This window comes from Paramormyrops kingsleyae, chromosome 8 (genome assembly GCF_048594095.1).
Source record: "Paramormyrops kingsleyae isolate MSU_618 chromosome 8, PKINGS_0.4, whole genome shotgun sequence".
Taxonomy (NCBI): Eukaryota; Metazoa; Chordata; class Actinopteri; order Osteoglossiformes; family Mormyridae; genus Paramormyrops; species Paramormyrops kingsleyae.
Window position 1 is genome coordinate 35,603,067 of NC_132804.1, and position 20,223 is coordinate 35,623,289.

The window sequence follows — 20,223 nt, forward strand, 5'->3', positions numbered from 1 at the left end:
GGAAGCTACAGGTCCAGTAGGGTCACGGGTGTATAGTTTGTGATTGGGCGGCCACCGTCACGCAGGTCCCGATAATCTCGCGAGGGCGAACGTCATCAGTCCTCGTGACAGTGCGCGAAGATGGTGCACAAATATGCTGCCAGCTTAGTGATCACGTATACGTGATAGTGTGATATTTGTTTTTGGCGGTCAAATTTAAAACCTTTCGAAAAATCCAATATCTAAAATATTATATTTTTCGTGGTGGAATGTGTATATGCGATCTCGACATGAACACAATTCGATATCTCATTTATTTTCAATATCTCGGTACCAGATATAGGTACGTTTTTTAATTATTTAATTATAAGTCGTTTTTTTTTTTTTTTTTGCTATCGTAGCTATTTGAATACATTAAATCTCTGACGAATACTGCTTTAAGAGTGACTTTCTAATGTACTAACTTTTTAAGTGCACTTAAGTAGGTGGCATAATTTTCATTTTTTTCAGCGGTGTGATGAAGGCTCCTTCTTTCCAACCAGTCCAAGGGGTTCAGAATCATTTGGAGGTTAGTCTGAACATGTGTTACTAATTATTTTCGGTGATTTTGGGGTAAAATATTAATCGACAAATCGACTTCATTAGTTAAATATTAGCGGAGCTCTGGAATGGTACCCTAGCTGCCGTGAATGGCACCCCCCCCTGTATCTCTGTCTCTGGTCATTATATCTCAAAATGCTTTGGACAGTACACTTTGTGTGGCAAAGTATACTACCTGAGCAAATTTCATTTATGTAGGACATACAGAGCCAGAATTCAAAGGGGGTGCAATTCACGGCAGGTACTCTGCCGTGAATGGCACCCCCTGCATTTTTGTCCTAGATGATCAGATAATATTTTTTTATAATACACACAGTGGACCTAAAGTTGTTACCTGAGCAAGCTTCACAAATTAGTTTCAGTGCAGCTAAACTTGAAAAGGGTGTATACCCTTATACATAAGGACGCACCCCTCTCCACCCCTTCATGTTCCTGTCAGATTGCAATATTCCAAAGTCTTTAATCTGACTGATAGATTTTGGCTAATGGCAGTAAGCCTGGCTATACAGCATTTTAAACTGTATTTGAGAAAGTACTTCTTTACACAGCGTGTAGTATGGAAGCTACTGTTAGTGTAGTGCAAGCTAAAACCTTGGGTTCCTTTAAATCAGAGCTAGATAAAAATTTTAACAGCTCTGAGCTATGAGTTGAGTTCTCCCCAAATGAGCTAGATGGGCCGAATGGCCTCCTCTCGTTTGTAAATTTCCTGTGTTCTAATGTTCTTATTTGCACTTCTGGTTAGATACAGAACTGCATTTCATTGCACTTGAACTTGTGTCATGTACGATGATGATAAAGTAGAATCTTAATCTCTGTTTTTTCAACACAAAGAAGTCACATGTGATGACAAAAGTTCCATGTGAATTACGTCAATTGCTCACACCACCATATCAGAGTCAGTTGACAGCCAGTGTTCTAGACTCTTTTAAAAATTTTCTTCACTATTTTTGGCTGCAGCTTACAGGTGGAAGCTGAATTTTCACTTGAGTCTTTAATTTTCATTCTCCTTCTGCTCAGCAAATTCTAACTTTTTGTTGCTGCTCCTAATTGTTTTTGAGCACCACGTTGTCCTTTTTCAGGTCTGCAACTTCTTGAAGACAAAAGTCCAGAGATTTTTAAAAAATTTTCAATTAGGGCAGTGTTGTAATGGACTGCTTTGTCTGTCTGGTCTGCTTTTTCATTTATTTCTCCAAAGACTGTCACAATTGTATTTTGCAGGTCTGATATCATTGTTTGGTACTTTACCTTGGTTGGAGTTGTTCTGTTCAGATTTTTCTTGCTTTGCCTTAAGTTTAACAGGAGCTGATGTACATTCTTGTTTAGCAATATCATGACAAGAATATGAAACTTTTTTGTCCCTGTTTTTTTTGTAACATATATGTCCTCTAATACTGTTAATTCCTTTATGTTGACAGTTTCAATATGTGGTGTTTTTCCTTGGAATTTGTTTTCCAAAGACATTCACATATAATTTTAGGCACCAAAACAGCAAAACCAGATAGTGTAAAAATCTCAACATTTTAACTCTGAGCTTGGCACAAAGTGACTAATAAAGCCACCATCTTGTGCGGCAGGTGTGTGCTGACTTGTATACATGCAGCTAAATAGCATGTTTCACAGCATGAGTACTGCATATTTGCGCAAACAGGAACTAATTTACTGGCCACTGTGATGCACACATGTCCACTGTAGGCTAAGACCTACGTCACTTTTGTTATCTAGTTTCCATGTGTGTATGGGGATACTTTTGTACAGAGAATGATTAGAGTGGAGAGGTTGTCGTCATCATAACAAAGCAGGTTGGGGACGATTCTATACAGGATGTAACCTACCTGTAATAATACAGTGGTACCTCAGTTCTCAAACTCATTACAACTCGAATTTCTTAAAAGTCGATCCAACCAGTTTGAAAAAAAATTACCTAAAACTCGATCTGAATCTCGGAAGTCAAACCGTGAACACCGATCTAAGAACTTGTACGTGCCAGGAAATGAGTCACGCTGCACGTCTCTCGGCGGAATCATAGGGTAACGCATCATTCTCAGCCTCGCATTCACTGTGATAGCACCATGCATGTTTACACTAGCTGAATACATATATTTAGACAGTAAAAACACATTTAGACAATGATAGACAGTAACAGTAATATATAATAAAATACATTTAAAAATAAAGATTTCTTATTAATTATTTTAATATCAATAATTAAGCATTAATACGTTTAATTATAATAATATTGTTGTACAGAGCGGGATGGAACTGAGACAAAGGCGCAGATGTCAGGGTATCGGGGAATACGGGGTTTAATTACAGGTAAGGCAGACAAAACGCAGACGGACAATACAATGACCGGATATAATAAACCATTAATAAACCATTAATACATTTAATTATAATAATATTGTCGTGCTTAGCCGGTGTTCTGTCGATTTATGCTGCCTTGTCGAAAAATGCTACCGTAGTGCTAATCGATAACCATAACTCTTACCCTAACCCTAACCCCCTCAAATCCCCTAAAACCCTTACCTTAACCCTAACCCCTAAAACCTAACCCTAATCCCAAGATGGTGGAACTGCACATGCGCAGAAAGGCTCGATAGCACGTCTCAATAGGTAGGATTTTATTCCGGGACGGAACTGAGACAAAGGCGCAGACGTCAGGATATTGGGGAATACGGGGTTTAATTACAGGTAAGGCAGGCAAAACGCAGACAGACAATACAATGATCAGACTGGGGAAACAAACTGAAATGCGGACTAAACACACACGACTAATGACAACAACCAGAAACAGCTGATCACACGGGGATCCCAAACGAGGTTAACGAGGGGACGTGGCACGAGGAAGGAGCGGACATTCGGGGCAGGACACATTGTTTTTTTAACCTTACACATTGTTTGGATACATTTTTCTTACTTTACAAATTACTGTTTTGATAAATGAGCTTAGATGTGTTTAGTACAGTATATGCTCTTCTTGTTTTATCCTGTTCACTTTGTGTTTAAATGCTTAAAAAACACATATTTAGATGTATTTTTTTGGGACTGGGAACCAATTAATTGGTTTTCCATTATTTCTTATGGGGAAAATTTGATCAGAACTTGAACTTTTTAGAATTCGATCCGGAGTTCTGAACGGATTAAATTCGAGTTCTGAGGTACCACTGTAATAGTAATAAAATGTATTATTATTATTATTATAATTTGAAGCGCCTTTCAAAGTGCCCAAGGACACTACAGTAAAAGCAAAACATAAAATATAAAAGTAGTTAGACTATAAACAACAAATAGGTAGCATGTAGAGACAAAGACACATTGATTAAGAGACACACCAGCACCAGATTGACATGAACCAAAACAACATAAAATAAATAGAAAAGAAAATTGCAAAAAGTGAAGAGTAGTCTGAGTAGGTCAGAGTGAAGAAGTGAGTTTTGAGCATGGATTTGAAGATGGAAAGTGAAATTCCAAAAAAGGTGGGACGTTTTGCAAATTGTAAATAAAAACAGAATGCAATGATATGGAAATCTCATAAACCCATATTTTATTCATAACAAAATATAGAAAACACATCAGATGTTTAATCTGAGAAAATGTATCATTTTAAGGAAAAGATAAGGTAATTTTGAATGTCATGGCAGCAACACATCTCAAAAAAGTTGGGACAAGGCCATGTTTACCACTGGGTGGCATCCCCTCTTCTTTTAACAACAGTCTGTAAATGTCTGGGGACAGAGTTGCTCAGTTGCTCAAGTTCTGGGAGAGGAATGTTGTCCCATTCTTGTCAGATACAGGATTCTAGTTGCTCAACTGTCCTAGGTCTTCTGTGTCGTAATTTTCGTTTTATGATGCGCCAAATGTTCTCAATGAGTGAAAGATCTGGACCACTGGCAGGCTAGTTAAGTACCCGCACCCTTCTTCTACGAATCCATTATATTGTAATTGATGCAGTGTGTGGTTTGGCATTGTTATGTTGGAAAATGGAAGGTCTTCCCTGAAAGAGATGTCATCTGGATGGCAGCATATGTTTCTCTAGAACCTGGATATACCTTTCAGTATTGATGGTGCCTTTCCAGATATGCAAGCTGCCCTTGTCATATGTACTAATGCACCCCCATACATCAGAGATGCTGGCTTTTGAACTGAGCACCGATAATACGCTGGGTGGTCCTTCTCCTCTTTAGTCTGGATTCTTTGAATGATAGTTTTAACTGGCATCTTTGGATGGCACGGCAAATTGTGTTCACTGATAACATTTTCTGGAAATATTCCTGAGCCCATTTAGTAATTTCCATTGCAGAATCATGCCTATTTGTGAGGCAGTGCTGCCTAAGGGCCCGAAGATCATGGGCATCCAGAATACTTGTCCCTTACACACAGAGATTTCTCCAGATTCTCTGAATCTTTTGATTATGTTATGTACTGTAGATTATGATATTTTCGACCTCTTTGCAATTTTACACCGAGGAACTTTTTTCCTGAAATTGCTCCACTATTTGTCGATGCAATATTAGGGGGATTGGTGATCCTCTGTCCATCTTTACTTCTGAAAGACACTGCAACTCTAAGACGCTCTTTTTATACCCAGTCATGTTACTGACTTGTTGCCAATTTACCTAATTATTTGCAAATTGTTTCTCCAGCTGTTGGGTTTTTGCACCACTAACTTTTCCAGCCTCCTATTGCCCCTGTCCCAACTTTTTTGAGACATGTTGCTGTCAATGAGCCAATATTTTTCACTAAATAGCAAAATGTCTCACTTTAAACATTTTACATGTTTTATATGTTCTGTTGTGAATAAAATATAAGTTTATGAGATTTCTGTGTCATTGCATTCTGTTGTTATATACAATTTACCCTACGTCCCAACTTTTTTGTAATCGGGGTTGTACGTAGTGCAAGTGGGAGGTTGTTCCAGAGTTTAGGGCCAGCCACACTAAATGCCCTGTCACCCATGGAACGGAGATGAGCAGAGGGGGTGGATAGAAGGTGTGCATCAGTAGAGCGTAAGGTGCGGGTGGGTTTGTATAAGGTGAGAAGATCGGCGAGGTAGCTGAATACAGTTACAAGCATAACCCTCGACCAAATCGCAAAGGTGGTGGTGTTGCTGCAATTTTTCAATCCAGCCTAGGAGTGACTGAGAAATGTAGTCTTAGTTTCAGCACATTTGAAACTCTTGTTCTTAGTCTTGCTGGCTCATCTCTTTCTTGCTCTTCACCCCAAATCACCATTGTTATTGTTTATAGACCACCTGGGCTGTACAGTAATTATCTTAAGGAGTTTGCTGATTTTTTAACTAACCTGGTGGTCAGTACTGACAAAGCTGTTATTGTGGGTGATTTTAACATTCATATGGAGAAAGATAGTGATCCTTTAAAAATAGCGTTTACAGCTATTCTTGACTCTCTAGGTGTATGTCAGAATGTAGTCGGGCCTACTCATGCCTGTAACCATACCCTTGATTTGATTATTAGTCATGGCATCTTGGTGGAACATGTATCTATTATGCCTCAGAGTCCCCTGCTCTCTGATCATTACTTGTTAACGTTTGAAATCCAGTATAGCCTCCCGTTGACCACAGCTCCAAAGTACAGAATCAGACGTTCCATTGCCTCACTAACTACAACAACATTTATGAAACAACTTCCACAGTCCTTCAGCCTTACATCTGAAGCATCTTGTATAATTGAACTTGAACAGGCGACTGCAAACATGGATAAATCCCTTTGTAGCACACTAGATCTTGTAGCTCCACTTAAGAAGATAAAGCATAGAGATAAGAAACCTGCCCCCTGGTACACTGATCATACACGTGAACTCAAACAGGCATCACGCAAGCTAGAGCGCAAATGGCACTCAACTAAACTTTTGAGTTAACTTTTCAAATCTGCATGGAAAGAGAGCCTGTCTAAATACAGACAAGCACTAGTGACTGCTAGGTCTGTGTATCTCTCCAGATTAATAGACGGGAACAAAAACAATCCAAAATTCCTATTTGAATCCGTGGCTAGGTTAACACAGAATTCTCCATTAAACTCGCAAGTCCCACAATCTCTTAAGAGTAATGACTTTATTACATTCTTTAATGGTAAAATAACTAAGATTAGACAGACCATCCAGTACACGTCCTTAGCTACCTATGACTGCCAGACTCCTGCTAGTCTTATGCCTATCAATAATGAGACTTTTGAATCTTTCATTCCTATAAAACATCCAGAACTCCTGAGCTTAATTTCCTCCTGTAAATCCTCTACAAGCCTCATAGACCCAATTCCTACAAAATTTTTCAAGGAAATCGCACCACAGATTAGCAATACTCTGTTAAATGTGTTAAACTCTTCTCTTAAGCTTGGATATGTTCCTAAACCTTTTAAATTGGCTGTTATTAGACCCGTTCTAAAGAAACCAAATCTTGAACCTAGTGTTTTAGGAAACTATAGACCAATCTCAAATCTTCCTGTCATTTCAAAGATCATGGAAAAGGTTGTAGTTCATCAGTTGTCTTCTTTCCTACAAAAAAATAATACTAATGAATTATATCAGTCTGGCTTTAGACCAAACCATAGCACAGAAACTGCTCTAGTCAAAGTAATGAATGATTTACTTATGGCTTCTGACCGTGGCTTGATATCGCTGTTAGTATTACTAGATTTAACTGCAGCATTTGATACTGTGGACCATAATATCCTCTTGGACCGGTTAGAAGGTGTAGTTGGCATTACAGGGACAGCACTCTCTTGGTTCCGCTCATATTTAACTGATCGCTATCAGTATGCACATGTGAACAACGAATCATCGAACCAAAATGCGGCAGCCAGAGTTCTCACAAACACTAAAAAATTTGATCACATCACACCAGTCTTATCCTCCCTTCATTGGTTACCAGTTAAGTCTCGGATTGACTATAAAATACTGCTGTTAACCTATAAAGCACTGAATGGCCAAGTAAAGCAAGTAAAATCGTTTAGTGTTTTAGTGTACTCGGCACTTTGTTTTAACTATACGTTAATTAGATCAACTAAAAGTTTAAATACTCTATATTAATATACTGGGCTGGGAGTAAAGGACAGGGACATAGTGAGTTAGGTAATTATGGGGCCAGCTCAGTGTTGTGTTTGCAAGATGTTTGCCCTTCTGGATGCTTGCGTCCAGTCGGACTTCGTCTGCGAGCGATGTAGGTTAGTTGACTCACTCATGGTCCAGGTTCGTGACCTAGAGGGGCGACTGGCTCTCATCCAACATAACAATGAGTTAAAGGAGAGAGTTAATACGCCTTCTAGGAAGACTGTGTGTACGTCACAAGTGGGGAGGGGGGAGAATGATGAACAGGTAGGTCGAGAGAGCTGGGTGAACGTAGGTCGTAGACGTAGAAAAGGGCGTACACAATTCACAGAGGCGGCATCACCTGAAGTAACGGTGTCTAACCGCTTTCAGGTGCTTCCAGCTTTAGAGCCGGAAGAGACTGGGGAGGCAGGTGGGCCCTTGGGCACCAAGGAGCCACCTAACCCCAGTAGGAGGGAGGTTGTGGTAGTAGGGGATTCAATTATAAGAGGTGTAGATAGTTATGTGTGCACCCGTGATAGAGGGTCCCATACGGTGTCTTGCCTGCCTGGTGCCCAGGTAGGGGACCTTCCAGATCGAGTGGACAGGCTTTTGGCCCCAGCCGGGGTGGATCCAGTGGTCGTGGTGCATGTTGGCACCAATGACATAGGAAAGGGCAGGAGGGCTGTTCTGCAAGATAAATTTATAGAAGTCGCGGATAAGCTTAGAAGCAGAACATCCACGGTGGTATTCTCTGGAATACTTCCCGTGCCACGTGCAAGTCAGGCAAAGTTAGCTGAGATAAGGGGATTAAATGCGTGGCTAAAATGGTGGTGTAGGAAAGAGGGGTTCAGGTTTATGGGGCACTGGAAGACCTTCTGGAACAGGTGGGACCTGTTCAAGCCGGACGGGTTGCATCTGAACCATAGGGGAACCAGTGTATTGGGGAGACGTATGTGCAGAATAGTTGAGGAATGTTTAAACTAGGGACTGGGGGGCAGGGAGGTCAGTTAAGAATTTATGTGGGGAGAGACGGACAGCCCAAATAAATATTAAAAGTAGACACTGTAAAAGGCCTACCATTAGTGGTCTGTATTTGAATGCTAGGAGTATTAGAAACAAAATTACCTGGGATACAGTGGGACACAGTCTCTGGCTCTTCTGTAAATGAACTTGAGATGGTGGAATTAGTACAGGATTGTTTTTTTACTCAGTTTGTTAATACTCCTACCAGGGGAGAAGCCCTTCTTGATCTTGTTTTCTGTAATAACCAGGATAGGATTGGAAAATTAGAGATTTTAGACCCATTGTACGGTAGTGATCATAACATGGTTAAATTCGAGGTTAATTTTAGTGTCCGAAGAGCAAAGTCGAAATTAAAAGTATGCAATGTTAGGAAGGCTAACTTTAATGGTATGAGACGGAAATTAGAAACTGTAAACTGGAGTTAAATAGCAAAACAGTTGAAGAGGCATGGGAATTTTTCAAAAGCACATTGTTGCAAGTGCAAGAGGACTTCATACCTGTTTCCAGCAAAACTAAATCTAGGAAACGACAACCAAGGTGGTTTACTAAGGAAATTAAGAATAAAGTCAGGAGGAAAAGGGCTCTGTTCCACAATTGGAAAATAACTAATGATTTCAAAATTAAGCAGGAGTATCTAAGTCTACAGGCAGAGTTAAAAAATGACATTAGGCTATCCAAGAGGGATGTAGAAAGAAAAATTGCATTGGAGGCTAAGCATGACAGTAAAGGTTTCTTCCAATATTTTAACTCCAAGAGAGCACTAAAAGCTGAAATCACTAATTTGCAGGATAGTAAGGGACTTATAATTGATAATGAAATTGATATAGTAAATGAATTTAATGATTATTTTTCAAGGGTGTTCACAATGGAGAACACAAGTAACTTACCACCAATTAATACGAATACAGCATCGTCTATGACCAATATATGTATAACTGAGGTTGATGTGATACTAAGCCTAGCTAAACTCAAAATAAATAAATCGCAGGGGCCTGATGGCATCTTACCTATAGTTTTAAAAGAGATGAGGGATATTATTAGCCAACCTTTAACTTTAATATTCCAGAAATCGTTATCTGCGGGTGTGGTACCATCAGATTGGAAGCATGCTAATATAACACCCATATTCAAAAAAGGGGATAGAAGTAATCCAGCAAACTATAGGCCAATCAGTTTAACTAGCATTACTGGAAAAATAATGGAAGCTATAATTCAAGTGAAAATGGTAGATTACCTAGATGCAAATAACATTATAAAGGATAGCCAACATGGATTTAGGAGAGGTAGATCCTGCTTAACGAATCTACTTGAGTTCTTTGAGGAAGCTACAAGTGAAATTGATCACAAAAAGGCCTATGATGTGATTTACTTAGATTTCCAGAAGGCCTTTGAAAAAGCTTAAAGCTGCAGGGATTTTAGGAACTGTGGCAGTTTGGATCAAAAACTGGCTAACTGACAGGAAGCAGCGAGTAGTTATTAGAGGCACAATGTCACAGTGGGCCTCTGTTCATAGTGGGGTACCACAGGGTTCAATTTTAGGACCACTATTGTTCCTAATTTACATTAATGATATTGACACAAATACATACAGTAAACTGGTTAAATTTGCAGATGACACCAAGGTGGGCGGTGTAAGCAGATACTGATCTAGCAGCAGAGAGGCTTCAAAGGGATCTGGATTTAATTAGCGAATGGACTGATACTTGGCAGATGAAATTTAACACAGATAAATGTAAGGTAATCCATGCAGGGAGCAGAAATATAAAGTACAGATATTTTATGGGTTCCACTGAAATAAAGGTAGCTGATTACGAGAAAGATCTCGGTATGTATGTTGATGCTTCCATGTCCCACTCTCGCCAGTGTGGGGAAGCAATAAAAAAGGCCAATAGAATGTTGGGTTATATCTCTAGGTTTGTGGAGTTTAAGTCAAGGGAGGTGATGTTACACTTATATAATTCCTTGGTAAGACCCCACCTAGAATACTGTGTGCAGGTTTGGTCACCATACCTCAAGAAGGACATTGCTGCCTTAGAAAAGGTGCAACGAAGAGCTACGAGAATGATTCCTGGTCTTAGAGGAATGTCTTATGAGGAGAGGTTAGCGGAACTGAATCTGTTTAGCCTTGAGCAAAGGAGACTAAGGGGGGATATGATTCAGGTCTATAAGATTCTAACGGGTCTGGATGCTGTTCAGCCAAATTACTATTTCAATATTAGTCTAAATACTAGAACTCGTGTGCCATAAGTGGAAATTAGCGGGAGAACATTTTAAAACAAATTTGAGGAAGCACTTCTTTACACAGCATGTAGTTAGAGTATGGAATAGTCTTCCTGCTAGTGTAGTGGAAGCTAAAACCACGGTTCCTTTAAATCAGAGCTAGATAAGATTTTAACAACTCTGAGCTATTAGTTAAGTTCTCCCCAAACGAGCTTGATGGGCCGAATGGCCTCCTCTCGTTTGTAAATTTCTTATGTTCTTATGTTCTTAACTTTAAGTTTCTTAAATTCGATTAGCGGAGCACCTGACATAATACTGTTTTGTTATACTACGGTTTGGTATACCTCAGTGTAATATGCACTGAAGTCACCATGAAGAAGAGCAGCCACAACATCTTTTAAAAGAGGAGATCTTCTGGATAAACAACGTAAAAAGACGTTGGCGGTGTGGTGGTAGTTTTTGCAGTTCAAAGTCTGACTCATTTATTAAACATAAGGATATGCCATTTTTATACTAATAATGGCTTATGGACGTCATACGTTCTGCCAGGTCACGTGGGGGTGGGGTACAATCATTCAGTCTCTGCTTCAACTGGTCCCAGACGTGCTCTATGGGGTTCAGGTCAGGGGACATTGATGGCCATACCATATGAGGCACTCCAACTTCCTGAAGTTGAGCTGTGACAATTCTGCCACGATGTGGTGGAGCATTATCATCCATGAACAGAAAGTTGGGGGTGTGGTTGCGGAATTGGGGGATGATGATGGGTTCTATGATGTCTCTGAGGTAAGAACGTGCAGTGACTGAGCCATGTACAATAACCAAATCTGTTTTGCGCTGACTGGTGATGCCTGCCCAGACTGTTGCACCTCCTCCACCAAAGCAAACCCTGGGGACCATGCTGACCTCATGCTGACTTACTGACAATACCAGCTTTTTATACCAACAGACTGTTGAAATTGATGCCACATTGAAAAAGGTTGTCTTTTGGTATTGGCCCCAATAAGGCACACCTGTACACAATGAGACCATTACATGGAAAACAAAAATGAGATGTGTCTATCACCCCAATACAATTGCCTCCCTATCCCAAAAATGTCTGAAGTGAAACAAACACCATACGTATGACATCCACTAAGTCTCTCACAATATCCCTAACTTATTGTGAGTAGTGTATATTGTGAGTTTCCCATTTGTGTACGTGTTTTAACTTCATCTAATTAAAAAATATATAATATACGTGCTAGCAGGACCTGATTCGGAATTAATAGCCTATCAGAGTGACACTGACGCCATTTCTCCGCCTTTTACCTCTATTGAGCCAGGGTGATATAATGTGTTGATATTAGCAGAGCCTCTGAAATTAGCTAGTAGCCACTTGGCAGTGAAATTAGGAAATGTAAGTTTTCTAAAAGTTGGCTTGATAACCCGTCATTTAAAGACTGGCTTAAGCCGGTCATGGGGAATGATCGGAAATCATTCTGCAGTATATGCAAAAAAAAAAAAAAACCTCAAAATCTAACCTGGAACGGCGTTAACACGATCCACCAGTCATCAGCAGCGGATTCGCGTGCGGAGGGAGCAGTTCCCTATTTTGTTTTTTGGTTATGCTACACGGACCGGGGCAAATGCAAGCATAAGGTCAGCTACAAACACAAACATTGCCATCACACCACCTCAGCGGCAAACTAGTGCGTCTAGCACCACAACGGCTGCAGCAGACAGACAGCAGACCTTACTGTCACCAACGTCGGCTCTCAGAGCTGAAGTTCTCTGGTGCCTGAACACCGCAGCTAGCCATCATTCGCACAATTCGAATGAGGGTATTGGGGAACTATTTGGAAGCATCTTAACTGACTCAGATATAGCTAAAAGTTTCACATGTGGCAAGGATAAGACTGCATACATGATTCGGTTCGGCATTGCGCCACATTTTAAGGAATTACTTATAAACAATACAGGTATTGTATCTACAGGTAAAATTGTTAAACTTCTCTTTATTTTGGGACGTGTTCAAACTTCTATCTCACGTTGCATCAACCAATAAATACCAATGGTTACCACCCGTTACCTTTCCATGGACTCTCTGGACAGTTTTTTTATCTACAGTACGTTACATGTTATTGTTACAAGCTACCTTGTGATGAAATAATTCACTACTTTAGTCTGTGTGTATGAGAATGTGTCTGTCTTAGTATTTTAATTTTATTAAACATTAATTTTATTAAGTGTCATTTGTTTTAAGAAGTGTCAAGTTGACTTTATTAGGTGGGGTTAAGGGTTAGGGTTAGGATTAGGGGTGTAACGCTATATCGCAGTACGATATTTCGCGATTCTAAAATGTTACGATATGTATCGTAGAGTGTTGCCGATACATTTACGATATGACGGCAGTTTAATCCTATTGGTTGAGCTGCCGACGTGACCTACTCTGCAACAGCGTCGCGTGTGCTTTCATCGCAGTAACAGAAATCACTTGAACATTAGTAGGGCAACATGAGTTCGGCTGAAAGGGAAATTGAAAATGCCCCGTCTTCTTATAAGTCCATCGTCTGGCAGCATTTTGGTTTTCCAGTCACGCGACAGGACGACGGTAAAAAAATTACAGACAAAACAGAAACTGTTTGTAAACACTGTAAAACAAGGCTGCCATACACAGCGTCAAACACTTCGAATATGATGTGCCGTTTAAAACGGCATCACAACAACAAACTCCTGCGACAAAAAGGGTGAATGAAGGCCAAACATCTATACAACAGAGTTTTGCTGCAACATGGTTTCAGTCAAGTGCGAAAGCTCAAGAAATAACCATGTGCATTGCAGTTTTTATTGCAAAAGACATGAGACCATTTTCTGTGGTCAACAATGTTGGATTTCATTAATTGGTTAGGGTACTGGAGCCCAGGTACCATATTCCGTCACGCCGCACTTCAGTCAAGAGGTAGTTCCAGCCCTGTACCGTGAAGCTAAGGCAAAGGTGGTCGACGGTCTGAAAAAAGCAGAGAATGTGGCAATTACAACTGACGGGTGGACTTCGCGGGCTTATCAGAGCTATATTACAATCACGGCACATGTTATTACCACGGAGTGGGAAATTAAAAGTTTCGTGCTTCAGACTCGCCCGCTTTTTGAGTCGCACACTGGGTCTAACATAGCCGAAGTTTTAAAAGCGGCTGTACAAGAGTGGGAGCTTGATAGGGCTCCTTATAGTACTGCAGTTGTTACTGACAAGGCATGCAACATGGAGGTGGCAGTGAGAGAAGCCGGGTTGTCACCGCATATTAAGTGTTTCGCGCACACATTGAATCTTGCGTCGCAAGCAGGCTTAAATGTGCCTCACGTCAGTCGATTGCTTGGTCGCGTAAGAAAAGTCGTGACTTTCTTTCACCGCAGAGCCACAGCCACAATTGTGCTCACGGAAAAGCAAAAGATGCTTGAAATCGCATCACATAAGCTTATCATCGATGTGGCAACGAGATGGAACAGCTCCATGGATATGCTGGAACGCTATCTTGAGCAACAAGCGGCTATAACGGCTTCTCTTTTGAGCACAGAGGTGCGCAAAAATGCCCGTCAACTTGATACTCTGGATAGCAATGACATCACTGATGCAGAAGAAATAGTAAATCTACTTAAACCTCTAAAAAAAAGCCACCACTGTCCTCTCTGATGAAATGAGCGCCACCCTGTCACTCATTATGCCCTTGAAAGCCATGATCGAGCAGAGTATGACACAGGATGAGAAAGACCCTACAATTATAGCCAACATGAAAGCAGCCATCCTGCAGAACCTCTCAGGCAGATACACAGAAGTACAGGATTATCTGCTAGAAAGTACTGCACTGGACCCCAGATTTCGATCGTTGCCCCACCTACTCCCTGAACATCGCGAAGAGGTTTTCCACCGGTTGATGGACATATCAAACCAGTTACAGCAGGTATGTTTGTCTGCATTATTTAAGAATCTGTATACAGTATTTGTATTTGCATGTTTATGTACTTTGTGATATTTGTGTGTGTGTGTAACTGCAACTGTACTAAACCTCCCCAGTCCTTAATAGTTTGTTTTAATATTTTTTTTAAGGCTGGCACTGTGGAGCAAACAGAAAAGAAGGAGGGAGGTGCCAGTGATGAAGATCCCACTGATGCAGCAGAGAAAAGAGAGACAACACAGAGAGCTGAGCAAGAACAGCCACCACCTTGCAAAAAGACAGCACTGGAAGATCTCCTTGGTGCAACTTTTGCTAAACCAACAATCAGTCAGGCCAAACGTAGGATAGAAGTAGAGATTGACATGTACAAAAAGGACACTTCTATTCCCCTCACTAGCTGTCCACTGAAATGGTGGAAAGAAAATGCACCCACTTCTTTCCTCACTTTCCAAGGCTTACCTAACAGTTCCAGCAACGTCTGTTCCTAGTGAACGTGTTTTTTCTACGGCAGGGGATATTGTGAGTGCTCAAAGATCCCAGCTTTTGCCTGCAAATCTAGATATGCTGGTAACCTGTAAGTAACCTAAACAAACACCAGTGTTTATGTTGAACAGAAAACCATTTAATTTATATATATTTTTTTTTTTTTTTTTTTTACTGCTTTAAGAAGTTCTGTCAGAGGTATCTTTCATTTTAAGTACATGTTAAATTTAACAATTTCTTTCAGTGACAGAAAGACATATTCAGTTGTTATTTTGAATACAGGTTTTTTTAATTAAACATTAAAATGTGTATTGTATGTACAACAAAGTTATTGAAATTTGTTAATGTTTTTGAAATAAATCTGTTATTTGAATTTGTTTCATTTTTAACCCTTCCGCATCCTTTTGACTGTTAAATCACTATGAAAGCATTTACTTTTCCTGCCATTCATTTCTTTAGGTTAAAATAACAATGTGTATCGACTAGGAATATATGGTTTCTTATTTAATAAGGTGTAATCCTTCTGGAGCCAGAAGAACTTTGAGCCAAGTCAAAATGAAACACAAAAACATTCTGCAAAAAGGTAATTGATTACACGATCACTTAACTATTTATTAAACACGATTTAGTATATTCTTTCTGTCATGTAGCTAATAGAAAAAAGGCTGAAGCCCGTCTAACTGGCGGGGGCCCACCACCACCTCCCCTCACCCCATCTGAGGGCAACCAGTGGTAACCAGCATTGTACTGTCCTGTAATGATTACCTATAGTTAGTGGAAAAAAGTAATGAGTTTGATGATTTTAACAAGGCAAAAAATTAAGGATACAAAATCAAGTTACCTGCACATTGATACTATGAATAGATTTCCTATTAACATAGTCTCCCTCATTTATTGAAGGAGCTTTAATAGGAATGTAGGTGCCATCAATGCACCCAATTATGAATGAATGAATGAATGCCTTTTATTGTCACTATACATGTATTACATGTATTCCAAATTACATTTGGAAACCCTGAAATAGAAAGTCATATATGGAAGTATCAGGTGTGTGTGTGTGTGCAGGATGAATACATGTAGGCTATAGATATAAATAGTATGACTACATATTAAATATGCATCATAGATTTTACTACAAAGGACAAACCTACCACTCTGTGGAATTCCTCTTTAATAACACGCAGAGCTTTATGGACAGGGAACTGTACAAACGTGTGTAAGAAGCGTTAAGTACCAGACATACTGTGCGAACGGCTCTACACACAGTTGCCTTTCCTACATGCTCTGCGTCGTCCATATTGTACAAAAAATGCCCTGACGCAAAAAACGAAGTGCTATGCACAGAATGTTTTCTGTGCTAAGTGCAGACCCGCGGTTTGGGTTTGTGACATTTGCAATATGCGGTTTCAAGACATGTTAAGTAAATGAACGATTCTTTTGAAAACTGATAACGCTTTTTCAAATAATCATTAGGAAATGAAAAGACATCAATACGCGGTCTTATAACTCTCTCCCGGCGAAAAAAACCTTGTATAATTTATGCCTCCACGTCCACAGGATCGTCATCAAAAGGGCACGCCATGCTCAGTAACCTTCTGCAACAAACTGACCCTGGAACATAACCTGCTCAGTAGCAGGTTATCTTCAGAGAGTAAGCTGCTATGGTTACGTACATACCCAGAAAGTTAACCTCCGTTTTTGGAACCGAAAGTTGAGGTTATCCACTAACTTACCCTTAAACTTACCCGGGTATGTCACATAACCTGCTTTCTGGAGTACCCCCCAGGGAGCAGCGGCAGCCAGACACGCCAGCGTTCACTCACAACCGGAAGGGGCAACAATGGACTAAGACAGCAGGGACACTCGTGCTGTGTGTATGGTCCATAAGTACTCTCGCTTTCAATTGGCCCCTTGGTGACAATAAAACAAGCTGTTGATTCATTCTTCAAAAGACCCTGCTGTGTAGGGCCATAGCACCAAAATTTGGGTCCCAGACACAGTAGTGTGCTCTTGCCCCATCCCCACTTCTCCCAAAAATCCCTCCCAAGATAATAAGGGTATAGAAAAATATAAAATGTATCTTCTATGTTATATTTAATGATTAGGTTGGGAAGTATGTATGTAAGGCTTAAACAGCTGATAATCATGAAGATAAATGTGCTTTTTCAAATTGTATATCTTGTTGTATGAGGATTCTCATTGTCTCCTTTTGAAACAATATAATTAATAATTCAAAAGAGGAAAAACAAAAAAACATATAGTAATAGTTAATAAGTAACGGCTAATAATAAGGTAAGCATGCTTCATACAGTGGTAAAATTAGTATTTTGCACTTTCTATCTGTTCAAATTTTTCTTGTTTGCAAGCTAATTTTACTTATTGTTATGTATTTACTGTTTGGCAATTTAGGCTGTTATCTGAAAGAAACTTGCCAGCAGCAAGCCCACTTTTACCTTCCTCTCAGATTGTATTGGTATCAGCAGATACTCAAAATTTATATATTAGGATTGGACCCACAAAAAAGATATCGTGCCCCCTCTACAATTAATACGCTACCAGTAGTGTGTGTGATAATCTGGTTTACTATGAATCTTTACATATTGTTTCCCAATTTTTTGGTACACAGAATGCAGTACGGAAGTTGAAGCCAATCAATGAGGTGTCCTTTTGCATATCCAGTCGGACTGACACAGGAGTCCATGCACTTTGTAACTCTGCACATTTGGACATTCAGCGAAAGCCTGGCAAGCCCCCACTCACAGGGCAGGTCCTAACAAGAGCACTTAATTTTTACCTTAAGCCTGAACCTATTAGGTGAGTAAATGCATTTAGAGATTCACTAGAGATCCTAAGAAGTCTGTCATATTTTATATACAGTATATTATCTGAATTATTAACTGAATGTTGGTTAAAATGTATACATTGGGAAAATAATAAAATGTCCCATTAGGCATAACTATAGCACTTACTCTTAAATATTGCTGAGTGAAAATGAAATAAATACACATACCTACGTTTCCCTGAGGGAGATCCGGCTCGCAGGATTCACATTGCTGAGGACCTGAGCGTCTGGACTATTGTAATGCATTATGAAGGCATCTATAGTGCATTATAAGTGAGAGCTTCATAGAGAATTCATAATGCATAATAAACATGGTCATAATGTGTTATGCCTTTTATAAATATAACCGCATTTATACTTTATGAATGCATCATGAAGATTGCTTTTAAGTAAAATGGAATCAACCTCCATCCCTTAGATCTTTAACTGATTTGCAAAATGTGCAAAATCTATTTTTTTTTTACTTGTCCTAGACTGTTCATCCAGTTCACAAAAAAATTGATCTGTAACATCTTGAGACCATGTAGACAAAAATTTGTCCGTAGGATTTGGATCAGGGTAATTGTTCAGATGCTACAGACCAGTTCGTTTCAATTTTCACCAAACCTGCTACGTCTAGTAGATATGACATTCTGAGATGTCTGTCCAAATTTCATAAAAATCACCCAATAGGGGGAGCTATAACTCAATATACCTTACAACTTGGAAACTGTTGCACATAGAGAGATTACATTTTGTGTGGGTGTTCATGGTCAGATGTCCCAAATAAATCATATAATGAAAGTTTATCTACTTATCAAACATGGCTGACAACAGGCATTCAAATTTCAGCATGCTATAATTACTCTTGTTGATTTTAATTACCCTTAATTAATTTGGAGAAATTTGGTGTAATGGTGCAATTTTCCTTCTGCTACTCAGGCCAGAAAAAAGTAGTCCATAGGCCCTTATACAATAATGTAGATGTTCTAAACCAGGGGTCTCCAACTCCGGTCCTGGAGAGCTACTATCCAGTAGGTTTTCTGTCCCACTTGGCTTCTGATGAGCCACACCTGTTCCTGGTATTTACCTGAGAACAGGTGTGGCTCATCAGAAGCCGGGTAGGATAGAAAACCTACTGGACGGTAGCTCTCCAGGACCGGAGTTGGAGACCCCTGTTCTAAATCATACATACACACAGTGCTTCCATACTTAATACACAATTATTTACAGACATTTTAATGGAAAATTTGATGTTAAATGTAGCAAAAATGTAGGGCAACTTGAAATTAAATTCAAAATAGTAATGAAGACAGATCAACAACAATAGAAATTAAAACTACTGAAACTATTAAAACATTAAAGCTAACATCAAATAGACCCAAATGTTAAGGACTAAATGTGAGTTTTAAATCATAATTTAAAAGTGCAGGGAGACTGGCGAACATGGAGTGGCAAGCTATTCCACAATCTGGGGCCAGCAACAGAAGACACATATCGCTCTTGCTTTTTATATTGGTCCATGGATTGACAAAAGCATTTGGTTAGTGGATCTAATGACTGAGGAGTGGAATTACAGTGAAGGAGACTGGAAAGGTATGATGGTGCCAGACCCTTTGGGCTTAGCAATAAAAAATAAAACCTTAAAATCAATCATAAATTTCATGAGAAGCCAATGCAGAGATGCCAGTACAGAGGTATTGTGGTCCCTCTTCTTGGTATTGGTGAGAAGTCTTGTAGCAGCATTTTGCACAATCTGGAGGCAGTACTGGGAGGTTTGAGGAATGGCTATAATGAGGGAATTGCAATAGGCCAACTGGGAGGAAATTAAGACTTGAATAACTCAAAATCCTTATATGAAAGAAGAGGCTTGAGTGTAGCAATAAGTCTGAGCTGAAAAAAATGCTATGCTTGACAGTGGCAGTAATTTGCTTGTTAAGGGAAGAGTCAAAAATAACCACCAGATTCTTCACATTGGGTTGTATACTACATAGTTCAGTCATTCATTGTCAAATGCAATTCATTTTTGCAAATGCTTAGGTGATGGCTGGCTACTTTTATCTTATCAAAGAAGGAAAGCAGAAGCACTTTAAGTTAAGGAAAAACAAATTTTATACCAAT

At 39.6% G+C, this 20,223-nt stretch overlaps 1 protein-coding gene across 2 annotated transcripts in view; it reads left to right on the plus strand.

Moving 5' to 3' along the window:
* Nucleotides 1-75: 75 nt before the first annotated feature.
* Nucleotides 76-20,223, plus strand: part of pusl1 (pseudouridine synthase like 1) — a 63,557-nt gene continuing 43,409 nt past the window's right edge. The window contains exons 1-3 of one of the 2 annotated variants that reach the window (XM_072715746.1): nt 76-322; nt 490-547; nt 17,908-18,095. In XM_072715746.1, the coding sequence (XP_072571847.1) occupies nt 249-322; nt 490-547; nt 17,908-18,095 (320 nt within the window). In that variant the 5' untranslated portion in view covers nt 76-248. The remainder of the gene's footprint in view (nt 323-489; nt 548-17,907; nt 18,096-20,223) is intronic. The other variant, XM_072715747.1, reaches the window with a different exon arrangement.